The sequence below is a fragment of the Rhodamnia argentea genome, chromosome 3 (genome assembly GCF_020921035.1).
Source record: "Rhodamnia argentea isolate NSW1041297 chromosome 3, ASM2092103v1, whole genome shotgun sequence".
In the NCBI taxonomy this organism is placed as follows: Eukaryota; Viridiplantae; Streptophyta; class Magnoliopsida; order Myrtales; family Myrtaceae; genus Rhodamnia; species Rhodamnia argentea.
The window spans coordinates 5,378,107-5,400,734 of NC_063152.1; the positions used below are offsets into that span (position 1 = coordinate 5,378,107).

Genomic DNA, 22,628 nt, shown 5'->3' on the forward strand with positions numbered 1-22,628 from the left:
GATGCTTTGCAGTGAGTTGAATTGGTTTGGTTGGTTGACTGTTGAGTCGAATTTGCATTGCATTATGTGTGGCCTAGAGGGTAAGCTTGCATGTGATTGAAATATCTGCTCTGTATTGTTGTGACTGTTTTTTTGGGTGTCCGAGTGAATCAACGTCATAACCGGGCTTAGGCGTTAGCTCACCGAGATTAATTTCTCACCCCGTCGTGGTTAACAATTTTCAAGCAGTGATGGAGGCCATGGACGTTGAACCCGGAGGGTTGTGGTAGGATTTTTGGGAGTAGATGAGGGATTAACCTTACTCGACCTTGTGTCTTTTTTTGAGGTCCTAGTAAGCCGCCCCGAAGTATGGGGTTGTATATTTACTGTAGCTTAGTAGGGTTAAAATTCATCTACTCCGGCTATGTAGTGAAATTATTTTTGTGAATATATCGTGTTAATTTTCCTGCTATGCTATCTCGTTGTTGTTGATTGTCCGGGAGAATTGCACGTTCTTCATGCACCGTAATTTCATAGGTCGATAGCCTACCTAGGACGCTATCATTCATGACCCGAGGCGAGTAAGGTAAGGATGTCGCGAGCTCGAGAGTCGGGGCGTGATATTTGCTGTGTGCTCACGGCTCGGGAAGATCCAAATCACAATGCCCCAATGGCGGACAGAGTCCTTGAGCTGAGCAGCCACCCTGTTACTCTTGACCTACCCCCAACAATCGCCCTTCTTCCTCGACAGGACAGAGAGACCACCGGAAGACTAGGAATCGGACCAATCCACCAGTAGATTTATGCCGTTGTCTATCAACGAGATATTCGAACACCGAAGTTCACCCCTAGTGAACGGGGATCTGCCATTATAGTGTCACAGAGACCTCGATCATAAGATCTTCGCATTCAACAGCGATCATTAATGAGCAAAACACCTCTGTCCTGTATATCTAAAAGTGCGAAGTGTCTTCTCTTTAAGGCTAATCATGTTTTGATCCACGAGCCATGGAGGGTTGTTTATATTAGTATATTCATATGTGTATGTGATTTTATTGGGTAGAGGAATACAGGTTCTTCCTTTGTTTAAAGAAATAATTAACAGAAAATTGTAATGATTGTTTCTCAAATAACTTGTCATGATATATGACAAGATGTATCTGTTCGTATGCAATCTACACCGCGTTCTTTCCATCAAATTTATTAGAAATTGAGGTGATAAGCCTCACATCCACGAGCAAAAGTACACTAGAAGAGCCATAACTTTTGTACGGCGTTTACTTAAGTGCCATAGCTTTCAAAACGTTCACTTGAATGTCATAATTTTTAAAAATCATTTACTTGAGTGCCGTCGCTTACGTAGACCCCGGAAAAGCCGACGTGGCACCAGTGAACCTATTTTTTGATTATTTTAATGTACATATGGAAATTTTCATTAGTTTTTATTTTTTTTATAGATTTTACTTTTCTAGGTTTTTTTAATTATTGAGTATTTTTTTTTTTTTTTTAAAAAGGGCAAAACCCTTGCTTTGTCGATTGTGGCCGGCGAAGGTCGCCGTCGGCCACCACCGACCGGCTAGGGGCTAGGGTCGGCTTGCCCTGGGCCGGCGAGGTCGCAATGGCCATGGGCAACGGCTGTCGGGGCCTCGGCTGCCGCGGGCTAGGGCGTGAAGCCCTCGCCGGATATGGGTGAGGGCCTCGCGCCCCGCCGGCCAAAGGCCCCCACGGCAACCGAGGCCACGAGGACCATCGCTCGGGGCTAGGGTCATCACGGCCTCGATCGCCTTGGGCGGGCCTTTGGCCAGCAAGGGCGAAAGCCCTCGCCCACGGCGGCCAAAGTCGCGACGCCCGTCGCCTAGGGCGAGCCGACGCTAGCCCCTGGGTCGGCCTATGGTGGCCGGTGGCGACCCTCGCCGGCCACCACTAAGAAACCTAAGGGTTTTCTTTTTTGAAATATTAAATAACTAAAATAAAAATAAAAACATTAAAATGAATAAAAAAAATTAAAGAAAGTTTTAAAAAATATTAAAAAATGTAAAGAAAATCTTTGTGGCAATGCTAAATTAATAAAATAATAGTGAAAAGTCCACGTCGGCTTTTCCGGTGAAAATAGCACTTAGGTGAACGTTTTTGCTCCAATATGGCACTCAAGTGAATGCCGTACAAAAGTTATGGCACTTCTAGTGTATTTTTCCTCACATCCACGTATATTCATTTGCATCACTTGATTGTTTACTCAATTGATTTTTTGCGAAACAAACATAATCTAAATGGACGAGCAGAAATATTTTTATCACCCATATATTTATACATAAATCATTATCGATAAACGAAATTCTTTCAATTGACTAATTATTTTAAGCAATCTGTTTTAGAAAAATATTTTTCAAATGCTTCAATTTCCGCAAAACAAATGGAGCCATAAATTCAGACCATTCTTATCTTTATGTTAATAAGTCATCTTTTCAAATGCAGCAAATTCAAAAGGTTAATTTTCATTCATGAAGAAGAAAGGAAAAAGGAAAAGAACATGTCGATTTGTTCTAGGATATTAGAAAGGGTTAATATCACGAAGAACTCCAAACCATTTTACATATGATAAATTTGCCTCAAACTAATTTTTTGATCATAAGAAATCTCAAACTAGTACACTTATGAGAAATTTATCCTAAACCATTTTTTTACTACCAAAAATCTTAAACCGACAAATCTGTGACAAATTTATTATCTGTTAGTTTACCTTAAATCGGTTTAATATCACAAAAAATCTAAATTGGTACACCTACAAAAAAAAAAAAAAAGAAGGATAAAAACCCAAACTGGTACACTTATCAACTGTCTAATTCAACAATTTGATTGTAAAATTCAACGGAATTAACAAATGGCAAATTTGTTATAGGTGTACTAATTTGGGATTTTTAGTGGTAAAAAATTAGTTTGTGGTAAATTTTTCACAAGCATATCAATTTTGGATTTTTCGTGTTATTAATCCTATTAGAAACACCATCCCCAATTTGGAAATTGAAAAAAAAAAAAAACAAACAGAAATGGCCAATTTCCCTTCCCAAAATGGCACTCGAGTGTAAAGGAGGAGCGCAAGAACATTTTGAACTTCAAATGCTATGACCAAGAAAAAGAAAAACTTCAGATGCTACCACTATCACTAATAAACTACAGCGAAAGAAAAATTGCAGTACCTTAAAAAGATTTATAGATTTCCAATCAAATGAACTAGAAGTAAATATTCAAATCCAAATCCCCTTTCCCTTCTTGAGGCATCTCATCAAGAAAAAATGAGAAATTTCTCACCAATTCAGAACCACAGCTAACAAAACCTAAGCTAGAAGAAACTCTAGAGGAGCTCTCCACAAACTCAACGGAAGGGACAATCGTAAGATGACTTTAAGAGGATTTGCAGTTACGATTGTGAGAACGAGCTACGAGAGAGATGCGTGAGACTTGAGACCGAGCAACAAGGCCAGAGGCGACTGTGAGCGAGAGTGAGAGCGGGAATAACGAGACCGGAGGCCACTGAGAGCTAGAGTGAGGGAGGGAGGGAGGTGAGGCCGCGAGATGAAGCTAGAGATGGAGAGACGTAGGAGACTAGGAAGTAAGGTTTTATTTGGAAACATTAAACATTAGAAACTATGTATATATTTGTGTACCGGTCCAATCCAAGTTCTCCACGTTTGTGCCCTTTCGCTCGGACTTGTCATGCCCACGTTCTCCACCTTTAGATCTTTTGAGTCGAAATCTCAGTAACTGTCAATAGCCTCTAGATTGCCTGTATTGACTCAACTTCTCTCTTCTTTCGTCTATGTGGCATGTATTCATGTCCTGCACTCTTTAAGGACTCCTTGGTCGCATTTTCAAGAAACTATCTCATAATTTCATTACCTGTTGATAACTGTCATCCCGCCAAGTAATTCGAGGACCAATACTTGGATATCTTTGGGGGGATTACTTTTTATTGGCATCAATATTTATAGCTTGCTTTATCCATCCTTAATATGCTCTGCTACTTTGGACGCGCGGTGTTTCCCTCGCTGCCTGGATACATGGGTTATTCCCCGCTGATATCGATAGTTTGCTTAATGTTTCTCATTGATCGATATCTATGGCGATCCTCACACTTCTAGCACGTGGTCTCTTTGTATCCTAATACTATCAAAATGCTTGCACCTCATGTGTGTCGATTCCTCACATGCGCATCACATGTATCGACGGGCAGATTATTTTGAGTACCAACATAGCCAAAAGCAGCAAAACTACTGTGATAATCATGGCGGTCGCTGTTCTTGTTGGTGGAGGTGCGGTGCTTCTCCTCCTTGCTTGTTTGTTTCGGTAGGAGGAAGGCGATTGAGAAGTGCACAGCCGTCCAAGGAGATTGAAGCGGTACGAAAACATGTACCGTGGCCGTTTATTTGGATAGAATGATGAGAAAGTACTAGCGGGATGTGCTGTTCTATGCTTTTGGTGAGATGACCATCTCGCGAGGTTTCCTGGTGCAGGCCAAATTGTTATTACAAACGCCAAGTCCTTGCAGTACGATTTCGCCACCACACAAGCCGCCATGGACAATTTCTCTCATCAAAACAAGTTGGGTAAGGGAGGATTTGGTGAAGTTTTCAAGGTATTGTTAGTATTTGTACTTGGAAGATCTCTAGTGTAAAGGAAAAGCTTGAAGTTCTTCTATTTTGTGAAATTTGAAAAATTGTGATCATAAGCTATTCAAATGTGTTCATAAGCTTTCTTAAACGTTCGACCAAAAATAAATTGTGCTCTTAAACGTGAAATTACTAACCTTTCAGGGTACGCTTCCTAATGGATAACTAATGGCCGTGGAAAGACTATCTCGAAGCTCGCAACAAGGTGCCGAAGAGTTTTAAGAACGAAGTCGTACTGCAGGCAAAGGTTCAACATCGAAACCTCGGGCAGCTGCTTGGGTTCTGCTTGGAGGGTGAAGAAAAATTGCTTGTCCATGAGTTAGTCCCGAACAAAAGTCTCGACTATTTTTTATCTGTTATGTCGCCTTCCAATATGTTCCTAAGCCATTGCTTTCCCGGTTGAGGCAAATATTTGATTAGCCATAGTTCACTACCTTTTGGAACCTGAAGTTATTTCCTCGCATAAAATCTGTTCAAGAGGAATTCTCAGCCGAAGATATCTGCATTGTATTTTTGCATACATGCAGATCCTGAAAAGACAGACGATTGGATTGGTTCACACGCCATAATATATCGTGTGGGGTTGCTCGAGGAATGCTCTATCCACACGAGGACTCTCGACTTCGGATTGTCCATGGTGACCTGAAATTAGGCAATATCTTATTGGACGGTGAAATGAACCCGAAGATCTCCGATTTAAGCATGGCGAGGATTTTCCAAGTCGACCAAACATGGGCAAACACAAAAAGAAATGCGGGGACTTTGTTAGTAGTATTTTTTTGCCATAAATGTTCGGGGAACACCAGATTTCAAACCAAGGTATTGTGATGTCCTCGTAGTCTTAACTCGGGCATGAATTTAGTCATGCCTTGCCGGCGTTTGCCCTCTCCCAAGCATGGCCAGGCAAGGTTGACTCTTGCTCAGGCAAGGCTGACTCTTGCTCAGGCAAGGCCAAACCTCGCTGGCCATGACCTATGTCTGACCACTGGCAAAAAGAAAAGGGAAAAGAAAAAAGAAAAATAGAAGAAATTGTTAAAAAAATATTCATGTTAGAGCCGACCATGTTAGGTAGGATAGCAAGCATTCGCGTCAGCGATTTCTGGCCTAAATTAGCCAGATAGAATGAATTGGTACCAGTTTGAAAAGGTTAGAACTAAATTTGCCTAATTAAAAGGTTTAGGATTGAATTGGTAGCAATGCAATAGGTTTATGACTTTTCCAAAAAAGAAAAAAGAGAAAGTGGCGAAGGAAATGAGAAAATGAAGCGAAGAGGGAGAAAGTTTCACGTGTGCACCTTTCGGATGCCCCAGCAGGCCAAATTAGCTTCATTTCGCAACGCCCAGCAAGTAATCAAGCTCATTGTTCGTCTAATTAGAGTAATTTTCGAAGTTAAGTCATAAATTCCAAGTTAATTTTTTTTAACTATGAGGTTCGATTTAGGAGTTGTTAAGCTATGCAATTATGTGGAGATGATATGTTTGTGCATTGTGGAGCCATAAGGTTTGACGATAGTCGATTCTAGCTTATGGTTTGAATGAAACGTATTTTTGAAGTTTCGCCTATGAGTTACGCGTAAGGGACAAAGATGAATGTTCGCTATAAATGAGTTTTTTTTGTAAGCGTGTGGGAGTAGATTGCTCGATGAATAAGCCTAATTTAGTCTAGTCATTCATTAGAGAAGTGTATTACTTGGATTTTGATATAATTTTTAGATATTTTGATAGTAATATGAGGGCAAAAGTAAACTTTTAGTGCCAAAAGTTGTATACAGAGATCACTTTGGTTCCAAAAGTTTCAATCATATCACTTTAATACCAAGTAGGAGAAAAAAAGATCAATTTGGTGCCTCCAGCAGAAAACTCCGGCCAAAATTGCCACGTGGCATTTTTAATTAATTTTTGAATTTTAATTGGCATTTTTTTTAAAAAAAATTGAAGTCTACGTTGGTTCCATGTGGACTTCAAAATTCAGAAATAAAATAAAATAAAATAAAATAAAAATATTTTAAAAATAAAAACTAAGAGAAAATTTATAAAATAAAAAATTTATTTAAAATAAATTCAAATAAGCTAAAAAATAAAAATAAAAGACTAAAAAAAATGTCAAGCGACAAGGGTTGCTATAACCCTCGTTGCCACCGCCCCACCATCGCTGGCAATGGTCGGCGATCACCGTACGCAACTTTTGACACTAAAAGTGTACTTTTCTCTCGTAATATGAGTGTGTCCACTCACGTATGTTTTCAGCTTTTCCAAATGAATAGTACTATCTCTTCTTCAATTTTGTAAACTCATATTTCAAAAGTGATATGTATTGGAGACAATATGAGTTTTGAAATTATATTTTTATTGAATAAAATTTGGATCAAGCATTTACTACCATTTTGTCTATTTGAAATAAAAAAGGTATCAATTGATTATAGTTTGAACTTATTACTACTAAATAGTCTGTAAACCTTATTATGAAAGAATTATGAAAAGTTCTTGACTTTGAACATGATTTATGAAATGTCACACCCTGAAACTCTCAAGAATGGGGGATAACACGACCAACCTTCCTTACACCTGAAGAACGCAGCCTTAAACTCAAAACAACATATCAGAGTTTCTGCAATCTAACAAAACATAAGAGTTCATCTCCAAAGCAAACCAAAATTTAACTACCGAAGGTCCCTGTTGACAACGCTCTCGTGCTATTCGTCTCTAGCTGAAGAACCCGAAAAAGATTGGGATAAAAGGGATGAGCAACCATAGCTAAATAAGTATTGCATATCTACCCACTATACATACTTACAAAACCATAATGTAACTCAATAGTACCAAATCCGATTGATAATATACGTACCACTTTAAATATAAGTTATTTACTTTTAGTATAAATTTGTAAGCATACGGACAAAATAAACAATGAAGTACACATTCACGTGAGTAGTAAATTGCTGAAATACCCATTATTTTCGAATACCGTAGTTTGTACGTGCAATACCAAAAGCGAGTTATGTCTTTACACAAAACTCAATACATATCATAAATCCTCATCTAAGTCAACAACATTGTATCATAAATCAATGGTTTTTCTCATTGATCAATTTCATATAAAGTTAAACGACAATAGTCCATTCCACGTACTAATTTGAAATCCTATGTCAATGTCCATTCCATTTACCAAACTCGTATCACATCACATCAAGGCCCTAGAGGTGGCTCCCATGAGACTCGCGTAATCATGTAGCACTTAGCCCTTGAGTAGTACAAGGCCCTAGATGTGGCTCCCACGAGAGTCGCATTGTTATGTAGAACTTAGCCCTTAACTAACACATATCAATTGCACAAGGTTCTAGAGGTGACTTCCACGAGACTCGCATCACTATGGAGTGCTTAGCCTTTGACCAGTCCGTATCACAATTGATTTCACAAACCAAAACATTATCTTTCACAAGTCAATGCTTTTCACAAAAACAATCTAGAATCCGTAACACAAATTAGTTTCACAAATCGAATCATATTACCTTTCACAACTTATTTTATCAAATAAAATGCATTTCATAAAGTATTTCACAAATTAATACATATAATCTTTCATAAACCATACTCAAAGTCAAGAGCTTTTCGTAATCCTTCATAAAAGGAAAGGTTTCACAAACCCAAGATAAATAATCTTCTCTACTTCATTCCTCAATATATATATAAAAGACATTTCTCACACTATTTCGGAATCAACTTAATAAACTCGTAACATTTTGAGACGCCTTAAAAATAAGATTTACTTTCACGAAAAACCCCACACATATGTATCAAATTTATCCTAAATTATTTTTTTGACCACAAAAACATTCAAACTGGTATATATATTACAAATTTACCCAAACTATTTCTTTAACTATCAAAAATCCCAAACTGGTACTCTATGGTATATTTATCCTAAACTAATTATTATGACCACCAAAACTCTCAAATTGGTACACATGTGACAAATTTACCCTTCATTAGTTTCCGTTAAATTGATTTAATACCACAAAAAATCCTAAATTGATACAATAGAAAGTCAAACCTCCAAACGTGTACATTCGACAATTGCCACGTGTCATCCAACTCAGCAATTTGACGACAAAATTTAACGAAAATCAATGGAGGATAAAATTTGTTACGGGTGTTCTAGTTTGGGGTAAACTTGTCAAAAGTGTACCAGTTTAAGATTTTTTATGGTCAAAAAAATAGTTTGGAGTAAATTTGTCAGATGTGTATGAGTTTAAGATTTTTTATGGCCAAAAAATAGTTTGGGGGTAAAAGTAAAACGTTTCTCACACCATTCACAATTAACTAAAAAGTAGCAAATGCCCGATCTAATGTTATACATTAAATATGCTATAACATCAATTTTGCCTTTTAACCAAATCACACTTTGCACATAATACGCCTCATACTTTTCAAAATATGAGTTTACAAATTCAAAGAAGATATAATACCACTTGCTTGGGAATGGTCAAACCAGTCAACGCGTAGCTAAATGAGCCGATGATATCATACTCCTAACAATTAAATGAGAATCAACATCAAACCCAGTAGAATACCACAACAACTAAGAATCGGCTAAACGACGCTTAAATGCTAACAAAACAACTCATACAAGCCAACAAATCACACACTCGCAGCGATTATTCAAGCTTTTCACAAAGCGAAATTGAAACGCGAAACGCTAAAATTCTCATTCCAACCGAACTATTTCTTTAAAACCACTTTCGTCAAAACCCACGTCTCTACAACACCATAATCTACGATTTCCATGAAAATCGGAAGCTCAACAACTCCAAAGTGAGACTAAATGGTTCAAGTTTCACTAAACTTCAAGTTTTAGCCCTAATTCGGAAAACTACTGTGATTGAAAGAACAAATAGTGCGATTACTTATCGGGCATTGTAAATCAATGTCGAGATAACTTGACAAGAGGTTGTGGAGAGAACCCCCATTTTCCCACTCTTCTTTCTTTCCCTTTTCTCCTTCCTTCTCTGCGTGGCAAACTCTCGGTTAAAAGAACCGACGGCCCACTGTTCACCTTTTTCTTTTCCTTTTGTAGCCTCTTTTTCCTTTTTATTTTATTTTTTTTGTCTTGTAGGCCCGGCAACCAGTACTACATGAAAGGTTCTATGTTCGATGAATTGAACGGTGAAAAGAAATGTGATTTGACTAGTGAAAAGGGGTTTTGAAATGGATTGCGAGTTATTAGAAAATGTTGTTAATAGATTATACTTATGTCGTTATAATTATAACCCATTAAAGGATAAGCATATATACTGTTATCAAGATATCCTTCTAGATTGAGCCATTGGCTAACATAGGTGGAAACCTAGCCAAGTGGAGAAAACTTATTCGCCTTTGTCACTACTATCAAATTGAGCATTAAATTGGTCGATGAAATAGACTACGGAAATTCGATTCGATATAGATTAACTAGTGAAATGAACTATTGATGGTTGATTTGTAATCATTTATTTGATATTGTCTATTGATCTAATACAAAAGTCGATATTGCCCAAGCTCAAGTCCATCAAGGTTGGGTCGGTGCTCATGCCTTGGTCCATCAAGGTCCGTCTCTAGACCTCGACACCCATGCTCGAGTCCATCGAGACCGAGTCCAGTTCCCCAACACCTAGACCCGCTTCCACATAGGCCGGGCTTGGATCCCCGGCGCTCGAGGCTAGATCCATCGAGGCTGAAGCTTGAGAACCCGATTCCCATGCTTGAAACCCCAATGCCCGCATCCGACCTCTAGTCCGTCGAGGTCAATGACCTCGGTGCCCATGCCCAAGTCCATCAAGGCCTATGCTTGGGTCCATTAGATCTCGGGCCTAGCCTTGTAGCAGTGTCCCAGGCCTCGATCTCAATGGATCAGGGCACGAGCACCATGGTCTTGGGCATGGAAATCCCTCCAAATATCCAGCCACATGAACTTTTGGAGAAATGGGGGCGAGAAGGTTGTCCAAGTTGACTTCCTAGACCTTTATCTAATGGTCGACCTTATTGTCTTGGAAATATTTTTGCCCATACATATTCGGAGATTACCTGATTTCAAACCAATGTATTGTGTTGCAGTCGTGGGAGTCTTAAGTCGCGAGAATTTAGTCACGTCCTCCCCCCAGTACTTGATAAATTCAAATTAAGGAGCATTAAGAAATTCTTGGATTCGCAAGAATATATCACCTCTATTCATCTAAGGAAATATAGCATGCTTCTTGTTTCCGAACATTTTAGTATGAGCCTATTACCCGAAGTTCCTTAATCCCATATTATCAGGTCACTTGAGTCTTGCCAAAGTTACTAATAGCAATACCGTGAAGATTAGAGGATTCTTATATAGCAATAACCTCGCGCAAAGGGCAATTTGGGATGGGGGTAGGGGCTTGAATGGAAAAATAACGTAAGATCAAGGATTTGATTAGACAAATCAAAAGTTCCTGGACTTGATTGAGAAGAAAGATACAAATTTAAGGACCAAAAGTGGACATTTTTTTCTATCTTATAATTACTAAAGAGAAGAGAGGAGAGAGAGACTACAAGAAAATCTCAAGAACCAATGAAAGCCAAATGCACAAAACATCCATCCATCAAAACAATGAGCCCTTCCTTCATCATCTCCCTCCTCCTCCTCTTCTCCATCAATTTGCTCATCAGCATCTCTCACATGAGCGAAGCAGCGCCTATTTTAACCGGCAACTATTGCCCCGACACCAAATCCTTCCTTCCTAATTCCACCTACCAAAAGAACCTCAACAAGCTCCTCTCATCACTTTCTTCCGCCGCCGATTCCGCCGGCAACAACATCAGCAGCAGTGGGGGGTTCACCAATGCCACCGCTGGCTACTCGCCAGACCAGACCTATGGGATCTACCTCTGCCGCGGAGACATCGATGCCCCGACTTGCAGCGACTGCGTGGCCACTGCGGCCGAAGATATTGGCCGGCGATGCCCTGGCAAAAGAACCTCTATCATCTGGTACGACAAATGCATGCTGAGGTACTCGAATCAGCCCATTTACTCGGTCATGCAACAAGTCCCTGTGTGGAAGGCAACGAACGGCTGGAACGTCACAGACGACCGATCTCGGTTCATTCAACTCCTGGGAGAGACCATGGATGATGTAGTGCGGAGGGCCCCGAGCAGCGGATTGGGGAAGAAAGTGGCCGCCGCGGAGGCAGAACTCGCGGGCTCACAACGGCTTTACACGCTCGCCGAGTGCACGCCCGACTTGACAGCATCGGACTGTGGCGCATGCCTCCAGTGGGCGATCGCAGGTCTCCCTCAGGGGACTCTAGGAGGAAGGGTGTTGACTCCGAGCTGCAACGTGAGGTTTGAGGAGTACCCCTTTTACGACGCCGCTGCGTTGGTGACTGTGCCGAACGTGGGGGCGCCTCCACCGGTCCGGCTTCCGTCTCCTGCTCTGTCGATTGGACCTAAAGGTGCCTAATTTTTTATTTATTTATATTTCCTTAGACGACTATGAAGGTGATGGTCCCCATGTGTCTGAGTCCACATAATACTTTTCCGATCCCGGTAAACACGGGCATGGGTGGACCACGAGGGTCTTCAGCAATTCGCCGGAGCCCTTTTTAAGGTGGCTTTTGAACTCACTTTAAATAGAACAATGCACGCGAAATTAAAAAGAAGCTGCTAGGCTGGCGATTTTTTAATTAATAAATGCTTTACACATAATATGAAGTGACGGTGTGTGGATCTACGGTCAAAATAACCGACAATACTGTTAGTCCGTCAGGGAAGCATGTCCCAAATTAAAACTCACTAGATACTTATATCCTATGATTTACCAAATATATCGACAAAGTTCCAAATAAGAGCATGTGCTCTTATTTTCTCAAATTAAGGTTTGAAGTGGACGTTATTTCAAATAATAGCCTAAGTAATCAAATCAGTCTCAAATAAAAGTTGAAGTTCCACAATTTTCTAAATTAAGAGCTTAAAGTAGATCTTATTTGAGGAGTGGTAATCCCATTGGCCATCGTCGATGCCCCCTCGGCGGTGGGGCGACGGCCACAACCCTCTTGCCTTTTTTCTATCTTTAAATTTTTTTATTGTTCAATTTAATTTAACTAAAAATTAGGTTAGAATTATCTTTGGACAAAAATATCTTTGATCGGCTGGAATATATAGCCAGCCGTCGAGGTCAAACCTTTCTTTGAAATAGTCATTGTCACTTCAAGCCCTTATTTGAAATAAGATTCACTTTATGTTCTTATTTGAAAAAAAAATGAGGCCATTTCGAATTCTTATTTGGAATTTTCCCTTAAACTGAAATTGACCATCAGTCCATCAAATTACCTTTGATTACCCATCCATTTGATGCATTCATATAGGACTTAGGACTTAGGAGGACATAAATCAGCGTCTCTTTATTCAGAGCCAAACAAACACTTCTCTCCCTTGGAAAATATCTCCAAAACATACTGAAAGTATGACCACTCCATGTGCAGGAAGAAGCCATAAGTCCACAGTGATAGTGACTGCCATTGCTGTTCCTCTTGGCTTACTTACGGTGTTTCTCTCTCTTGCTTGTTGTTTCGTTCGGAGGAAAGCGACCAAGACCAATGAGCTCGTCCAAGAAGAAGCCGGTAATTGACTAAGTCTGTGTTGAAAACTTGTGTCCGTGGCTTGGATAAGTTCTATACCTTCATCGAAATGACCAGTCTCGTGTTGCTTCGTCGTGTAGGCTTGAATGAAATTACAGACATGGAATCCTTGCAATACGATTTAAATATAATACAAGCTGCTACAAACAATTTCTCTCGTCAAAACAAGTTGGGCGAAGGTGGATTCGGTGAAGTTTTCCAGGTATGATTAGTCCGCTACATCAAGAACCGCTTATGTTTAGGTGGAAGACTATTGTCAGAAGAAAAGGAAAGAGCCGAAACGAAAGATCTTCTGGTGGAATGTGCACCACACTTGAAGAGGTCCATTATGGAGCTGCCTTCAAAACCATAACATATCTTTTCCAACTCGACTTCGCTTAAAAGCTTTAGTCATTGCATAATGAGTCAACTAGCTATTGACTGTTCTATACCATTCCAATTATCTGATGTGCCGCTTCATTCTAGTAGCATTTTCACAACTGCACCTTAAAATGCATTAGATATTTGGGAAGCTTTTGTTATGAAGATGATAGAGTAACTAAACAAAAAACGCAATCATTTCAGAGGACGCTTCCTAATGGACAAGACATAGCCGTGAAGAGGTTATCTCAGAGCTCAAGACAAGGTGCCGAAGAATTTAAGAATGAAGTCATGTTGGTCGCAAAGCTTCAACATCGAAACCTTGTGCGACTACTCGGATATTGTTTGGAGGGAGAAGAAAAGCTACTTATTTATGAATTTGTGCCTAACAAAAGTCTAGACTACTTTTTGTATGGTAAGTTTAAGTTGAGTATGCAACTGTCTTTTCTAATATGTCGTCCTCTTGCTCATCATACGATCCATTTGAAAATAGGTATCTGATCTTAGCAAGTTAGGCCAATCACTAAATTGCAAGACAAATCTCTAATTGTGCAGATCCTGAGAAAAGTATGCAATTGGATTGGTCAAAACGTTTTAAGATAGCGTGGGGAATAGCTCGAGGAATACTCTATCTACACGAAGATTCCCGACTTCGGATCATTCATCATGACCTGAAAGCGAGCAATATCTTGTTAGACAGAGGCATGAACCCCAAGATTTCAGATTTCGGCATGGCTAGAATTTTTGGGGTTGATCAAACTCATGCAAGAACTAACAAAATCGTGGGGACTCTGTAAGTTTTAAGTTCTCGTTACATTGGCTGATCACTTGGTCATGTCAAGAGATGTGTCCTTGTTAAATGTGACTCCGTACATAGCATCAATTCGAGCACACTTAGATTGAATTGTTGTATCCTCTATTATAGGCACAAGTGAGTTGTAATCGACGTGTTTTTCTCGTTTGCAGGGGTTACATGCCTCCAGAGTATGCAAGAAATGGGAAATTCTCTGTTAAATCCGATGTCTATAGCTTCGGCGTCCTACTTCTAGAGATCATTATCGGGAAGAAGAATGACTACTTCTGCCGATCAGATGGGACGGAAGATCTAGCTAGCTATGTAAGTTGCCTGTACAGTTGTCACTAACTAGTTTATGGACGCAAATGTCACACTGCACTCTCTAGTATTTCAACTGAGTAAGGCCAAAATTCCGGTACAAGAATTACATGAGCACTTTGCCCCATCCAAACTAACATGACTTCAGTATTGCGACTTACGGTGGGTGTTTTCTTCCGAGTGGATCGTAAACAGGCATGGAGACACTGGAGAGATGGGACGCCAATGGAAGTTTTGGACCCGGCCATCCTAGACTTGCGCTCAAGAGATGAAGTGCTGAGATGCCTGCACGTTAGCTTACTATATGTTCAGGAAGATCCGGTTGATAGACCCCCCATGGCAACAGTACTTCGCATGCTCAGCAGCAAGCCCGTCACAATGCCACAGCCTCGACGTCCGGCCTTCTTCCCTCAAAGTACAGGCCAACCCATTAATAGATCAATGCAGCAATCTGTTAACAGAGTGACAATCACGGAAGCCTTCCCCCGATGATACAAGTAATTGTTTCATGCAATAGCTTCGTAGGCATTAAAATGCTTGGCCTTCAGTGGATACCATTAGTGAACAATGAGCAGCTTCTATTAGTCTGGAGATCCCATGTTTGACCTTTTATTCCCCGACTCTCTGCTTTCATTTTTAAGTCAGCGGTTCCCTTGTGTTGCTCAGGCTCCACTTAGCCCGGTGCTCCTACGGAACCTTCACCATGCCAGGGGACACAGCAGGGGACAAAGCAGGGATAAGATCCATAACCTTGGTACGGTCCTCAAGTGAGTACCATAACTTTTATTTTTTCCGCTCATTTAAATGTCACGTCAGAGTAAATTGATCATTTGAGTGTCATTTATGACAAATCATTATACATGTATTTTTTACTTCATTTTTCATTCCAACGTGAAAATTTAAAAAATAATTAAAAATAAGAGAAATTACAAAAATTGTCTAGGTCAACGTTGGTAGTGCCTCATAGTATGACTGGTCTCCATGCCGGATTTTCTAGGGAGGCAAATTGCCAAATGCACTTAAGTGATCGATTTTTCAAATTTGTGACATTTCAGTGAGCGAAAAAAATTAAAGTTATGGCACTCAAGTGAGTATCATACAAAATTTATGACACTCGTCTTGTCCTTATCCCCGCCAAAAGTCACTGGTGTAGTCCGTAAATTGCTGTCTTGAAAGTGCCCATGTTTTTGTTGTTCCAGGAGCTGGATTTTATTTTTGTTCATCCTGTCAACTCTATAGGCAGAACTATGCCAACGGCTTTGTATGCAGTGTCCTGCCCTTGCGAATGATCCCAATCTTGTTTTCCAAGCTTGAATGCTTTGGCCCAAGAAAAAAAAGGGCTCAAATGCAAGAGATGAAGTATTGTTCTCTTCAAAGCTTGGATCAATTCGACTTGATTGATCTGAATATGCAAGAAATATAACTAGACCTAGGACATGTGTTCTAAACGTATAATATTTTAAACAAATGCGGCTAAGCGCAGAACTATAACATTCTGTGCCTAATAGTATGAATTTTTTTCAGTATTGGTTAATTTTAATAAGCTTTTTTTTTTAGTGCTGGTAAATATAAAAGATATATTGTGAAAAATAAAATCGGTGATTTATTTTTAATTTTTTTAAATAGCTGGTTGTTAATAATCAATAGTTTTTATTTCATCAATTTTCTTTGATAGTTGGCAAATTACTCAAATATAATATTCACTTACAAACTTTATCGCATCATTTACGTTTCAAATTTACTAAATATTACCTTAAATTTCTGACTTAAATTAGAGTGACTTGCTAACTTTTATCATATTAAGTTACTAGCTAATTTTGGAGTACCAACATCTAATTATTTTCTTTACTACACAAACTTTTCAACCGAGTTATTAACTTTTATTGGTCTTGATTAGTAACCCTTTAAATTTACTTATAATTTTTAAGGATTACTAAACTAAAAAAATTTTCCACATTAACTTTAGGATAAGAATAGCAGAAGTGCGATAACTTTCATTCGACGCTAACTTGAGTGACACAACTTTTTTTCTCGCTCACTTAAATGCCACATTAGAGTAAAATCTATCATTAGGGTACCATTTCTAGCAAATCATCCTCTGTGGATCTTTTAATTAATTTTCTATTCCAACATGGAGTTTAAAAATAAAAATAAAAATAAAAATAAAAATTACAAAAATAGCCCACATCAACACTGGTGGTGTCATGTAAGACGACCAATGTTTACGTTGGATTTTCAAGCGAGGCAAATCGCTAATAGCACTTAAGTGATCATTTTTTCAAATTTATGCACTTCAATGAGTGAAAAAAAAGTTATAGCACTTAAGTTAGTGCTATGCAATTGTTACGACACTCCCGTTGTTCTTATCCCAAACCTAATGCCTCACTAACATGATCTAATGCACACTATCTCCGGTGCGGATTGTAAGTGACATGATTGACATATTTAGTGACCATATCAACTAAATGATGTGTGCTGTTAAGACCGATGATCTTTTCCATCTTCATCAGTACCAAATGCTCCTAAGATCACCATATCGACTAGTCCTTTCAAGCTACCATGAGACATCACTCTCTTTGGTATTTGGTCTCCCAAAAGTTAGAGGCTAGTATTTCGTGTGTGCTTATGTGTAGGATGGTTGGTAACGATAAGTAATTTCACTATCTGCATTCGTCATTGTAACCATTAGTGCTAAAGATAATTTGGTGATCATCAAAATATATTATTTGGATTTGATTTGAATATTTTACGGTCTATTTTGAATAAATCATGATCTAACTTGGATTTAGGCATTATCTACTTAGATTTGCTTAGTAAGACCTCAAATCATTGTTTCGATTTTTTTTCTTGGATATTTGTGAGTGGTTTATAAAGATTATGATGATCATTCATTTCAGCCGTGAGACGTTGGATTATTTTTTTCAACTATCTTGATCTTTTTCTTTGAATCTTAATGTATATCCTGATGCGAATTTCATTTATTGCATGTCTTCAATTTAAATGAACTTTCCAATTTTGAAAATACAAAAAGATTTCATCTCTGTTATAAATATATTAATCATATGTGGATGCTTCACCTTTCACCATTTCCTCTTCCAATGTATGTTACAAATACAAATACATTGATATACATTGATGTACATCATCTTATATTGTGTGTCATTCATCTTAAGTTAACTGACTTAGCATAGTTGATTTGTTTTTTTTTTTTTTAAGAAGAAAGAGGAAGAGAACCGCCTAAGTTAATTAGAATTTTTGCATGCTTATTTCTATAGCTTGCATGTTTAAATTGACTGTTAGTATTTTTTTAGTGTCGTCGCCATGTCATCTAGCGTGTATGATTTAGCCTACATAACTTGTGTGCTTGCCTTTGCATTTTCGCATACCACATAGGTTAGTTTTTGCATGTCATGCATATTCATCCAAAAGTGAAAACATAAAAACACCGCATTCGAGCTTAAAAGTAAATTCAATCAAGCTTGAGTCGTCGATTTAAGACATCTCATGAAATTAAGGTATCGAAATGGCTTTAGCTTTAATTAGTTAATGTAACCAAGTCCTCGAATCTTTAATCTCTGATTCGTAGGAATGAAATAGTCATCCCGCTATTTTATTGAGGTTTTTAGCCAACCTACCAAAAATGGTTAGTGGTGACTCCAAAGTTAATATCATCTGAATAAATTGAAGTTGCGATTTGATAGGGCTTGGGAGAGTGCGTATTAGGTTAGTCATCTAATTAGCCTGATAATCCATTAACCTAAAATTTTTCTTTTAGGTTGTGACAGATATCTTATGATACTCTGATTATTGCACATGAAATACTCACTCAGAGCTTAAGCTTCATTCCAATGTCTGAGCTTCATACAGCATCTGAGCCTTTCAAACATTATCTGTGCCTTTTCTGCAAGATTCAATCCTGTGTAACTTTCACCTTTGGATAATATGCAAAATAAGTATTTCATTGCATTAACGTAGATATAAAAAAATATGAATTGTTTCGTCAACTTCAAAATTAATTAGAAGTTTCTCTCTATTGAGGAAGTGCGCAACAGGAGACGCGTCAGTGGGGTTATACACGATCTATGCGATGGAGCAGTGCACGCCAGACTTGATAGACAAGAAGTGCAACAATTGCCTGGCAACAGTTTTCCAGAGGCTTGCGGTTTGCTGTTCTGGGAGGATAGGAGTGTATATCATGGCTCTGAGTTACCAGATGCAGTACAAGATCAATGCTCAGTTCTTTGACCTCATTGGTGAGCCACTTCTGCCGCCGCCATCATCACCATAACCTGAATCCGCCACCGACAACAAACATAAACTCTCTGAGCGCCCCCGCCCCACCCCCCCCCTTCCCAAAAGGAAAAAAGATCTCTTAGAGATGTTTCCTGGATTTGAAAGAGAGTACTTGAATTCTCCTAATAACGAAAAAGTGTATCATGCCTGAATCTAACTGGGGTTCGCAATGGTGAAGGAACTGGATCGGGAAAAAGAGGAATTCAAGTGTGAACTTGCATTTGTGGAATAGTAGCAATTTGCATTAGGAGTGATCGGCTCTCGGTCTGGCCTGGTCTCTCCCTAGAACCAAGGACCGGATGGAATTGACTGGTTTATTTCGGTTCCTAGACAGTCCGGTGAAACCATTTGATGTGTTTGAAACACATATTCATAGTCAAATGTGTAGAAGTATTTCCAATGATTAAGATTTTAAATTGCTTTTTAAATATGTACAAGAAAGAAAATCAAAAGTAAAATAAAAGTAAGTCGGTCTTGTCCGGGCAATCCGGACGGTTGGTTCTACTTTGGAATTGGGAACCGAACCAACAATTTCCGATTTTATTTTATAGAACCAGAAATCGGCGCCCTCGGGAACTAGACCGAACTGTTCTATCCAAACCCGATCCGATCGATGTTTTTGCTCACTCTTGTTTTGCATAGTTCGTTGATTTTGTGTTTGTCACGCAAACGCGCTTTGACATGGACCATGTTCCGTGTTGAGAAAAATTTACAGCCTAAAGGTCAATATCTTGTAATGGTCTTCTTCCTTTATTGTCCTCATGTACTTCAATCTCTATCAACCACTTCTTTTTTCCAGCCATCACCAAACTCCAACCACCTAATGGAATTTATAACTAAAATGCATTTTTCCTTTACTGTCCCTTTGAAGAATTTAAAGTAATATCTATCTTTCAATACATCATAAAGAAATTAAATATTAGCAAATTTACATCTCGACATTACATATTATGAAAATTTTATATGATTAGTGCGTATCCGACAAGACTAAGATTACATAAAAATTAAACTTTCAAGATTCAAATTTCACATCTTCATTTTAGTGGCTAAAATGTGAGTCCGTGTTGGAGAAAAATCCAACTTTGAAGACTATTGTGTTCCTTTTCGTTATGCTTTGAAGATTCAAAGCATGTGAGAAATGCATATGAAATCATAGAGGACTGGCGTTAAGGAAAGTTAAACCTGTTATCGCTGAAGTCAAGATCAACGACAGTGACAAAATTGATTATGTCTAAGACAACAGTCTTCCATCGTGGGCGTAACAACTCACGACAGAAAATTATTTACGATTCGATAGGACAGAAAAAGTTGGTATTCGATAGGACATATCATGTAATATCATAAGTGTCATAACTTTTCAATAATCAAATAAGTGTTGTGACATTTGGAAACTGTTCCCCATGAATTTCAGAAATCCAACGTGACATGGCATTTACAGTGAATATTCTTTGGCAATTATGTCATTTAAGTCAATATTTTGTAAAAACCGTAACACTAACGTAATCGATTGAAATTGATGGCACCGGGAGCAACGTAAGAAAGTTATAATACTTACGGTGTCTTTATCCCATAGTTGAATTTCCATAAAAAAAAATTACGAGGTAAGCGTTCAAAATTGTTTAGTATGAGATTTTTTTTTTTTGGTCGAAGTTTAGTACGAGATTGAGCATACATATTATATTTGTAAAAAAAGGGGTTTTCAATTGTTGCTAATTGATAAGTCGGAAGGTTCTCTAAACTCGGTAAATCGTTGAGAAAGAACAATGCTAGATGTACCAATCAATCAAAGAAACACTAGTAAAATTAACTTTTTACATTGAATACACAACTCAAGGACCATCAATGATGTAATTAGTTTGTTTTCCACAAAAAAAAAAAAAACAGAGAGAGATATTCTAAATACAGGTAACTCTACTTTGCGCGATTTATCATAGATTTGCTCTTTACTTATAATGCACGATGCGGTCCGATCAAGTCGTTGCATAGCGTGTAAATTACATGTAATCGTAGTAGTTAATAAATATAGTAACATGTTCAGAGCTATTATCTATTTATTATGTCTATCAAATTTGAGACAAATAAACTAATTTGAACCTATTTTATACCTACATACCTTCTAGGGAATTTTCGAGTGCCAAACACGTGTCAGTATCCGACACATGCCAAACACGTCCGGACGTGCTCGGACACGCGATCTTTGACACTCGGTCAACCGAACGGAACGGATACGTGTGTCTGGGGGTAAGGTGAGTCAAAAAAGAGAGATTACAGAGACATGAAAGGTAAGAAGAAAGTGGGAGTGGGTGTTAATGGGATAAAGTAGAAGGCAGCGAGCCGCCGCACTAAGATCAGCCAGTTGAATAGGCAGAGCATCCGCACGGACACCGTCAACTGGTACAGCATGTGATGGTGGTGGTGCGGCGCATGGCATCGCCGTTGCATGGGGAGTGGCGGTACGGCAAAGGCGGAGATCGCATGTTTTTGTTGCCGATGATGTTGAGTCATGAGGGAGAGAGAGAGAGAGAGGAGAAGGTTCTGGGAATGGAGAAAAGAGGAGAGATAACGGGGGAAAGGTTAAGGCATTTCTGCCCACACGCATTGCCATTGCTTGTAAGTTTCTGCCTTGAAGTCTTCCCGTCTTAGATTTCAGCCAACTACTTAGATCCACCGCGGCCCCCGCCCAGCTTATGTTACCCGACAAGGTAAACTTTGAATGCCTTGAAACATCGTCTTCCTCCTGCCTTTCACCCTCTATCCTTTTGGGAAATAGGGCAGTATCCCTCCGGTGATCCACAGCGCCCTGGAAGCAATGCTTCATCGAAGCCTAGTAGAGTCGGGACACTATTGTAGCGTAAGCAGGACGTCGCAACAGCTTCGGCTTTGAGATACACAGCGCATGACATTGGCCTGTGCTGCGCAGCGTCCACTTGGTGCTGCCTGGCACATGCTTGACAATCCACGATGCTGGCTTTGTGCTGCACAGCATTAGTGGAGGCAGGAACTTTCTTTTGAAAAGAAAAGTTGACCGCCCACCTGTTACTCACCTGCACACGCCATTTCTGCCCACACGCATGCCCAAGAGAGCAGATTTTGGGGCAGGTAAGAGTTGATTGAGTCAAGATAAGAAGATGGCAAAGAAAGAGTTTTGAGTGGAGGAAAAAAAGTTGAGTGGAGAGAGGTCGGAATTCTTATTTATCATAATATTATTATTGAAATAATAGAAATGATAATATATCATATATATATATATATATATATATATATATATATACGTAATATACAACGTGTCAAAAAATTTTATTTTTTAAGAATTCACGTGTTTACGTGTTGTGTTGTGTCGTGTTGCGTGTCGTGTTGATACAACATGGATATTGGAATGCCCCAAGCCTTTTAAAATAACTCAGTTGGGTCGCAACATCAATTGTTACACAGTCCCTTTTCTAAGTTATGTCTATAATGACATGCTTTCACCTAAAAATCGTTGCTTGTCCCTTGCTTGATCGATGATTACCATGCTTGGTTCTTACTATTCGAGTAGCAAAAATTTTGTAATTTTTGATACATCATTTCGAATTAA

The 22,628-nt window shown here is 38.9% G+C and overlaps 1 protein-coding gene across 1 annotated transcript; it reads left to right on the forward strand.

The window, feature by feature from the left end:
* Positions 1 to 11,175: 11,175 nt before the first annotated feature.
* Positions 11,176 to 15,279, forward strand: LOC115729842 (cysteine-rich receptor-like protein kinase 15). The gene is made up of 7 exons (XM_030660473.2): positions 11,176 to 12,099; positions 13,129 to 13,266; positions 13,365 to 13,486; positions 13,849 to 14,059; positions 14,200 to 14,437; positions 14,611 to 14,761; positions 14,954 to 15,279. The coding sequence occupies exons 1-7, from the start codon at positions 11,217 to 11,219 to the stop codon at positions 15,248 to 15,250; spliced, it is 2,040 nt and encodes a 679-aa protein (XP_030516333.2). The 5' UTR covers positions 11,176 to 11,216; the 3' UTR covers positions 15,251 to 15,279.
* Positions 15,280 to 22,628: the final 7,349 nt, after the last annotated feature.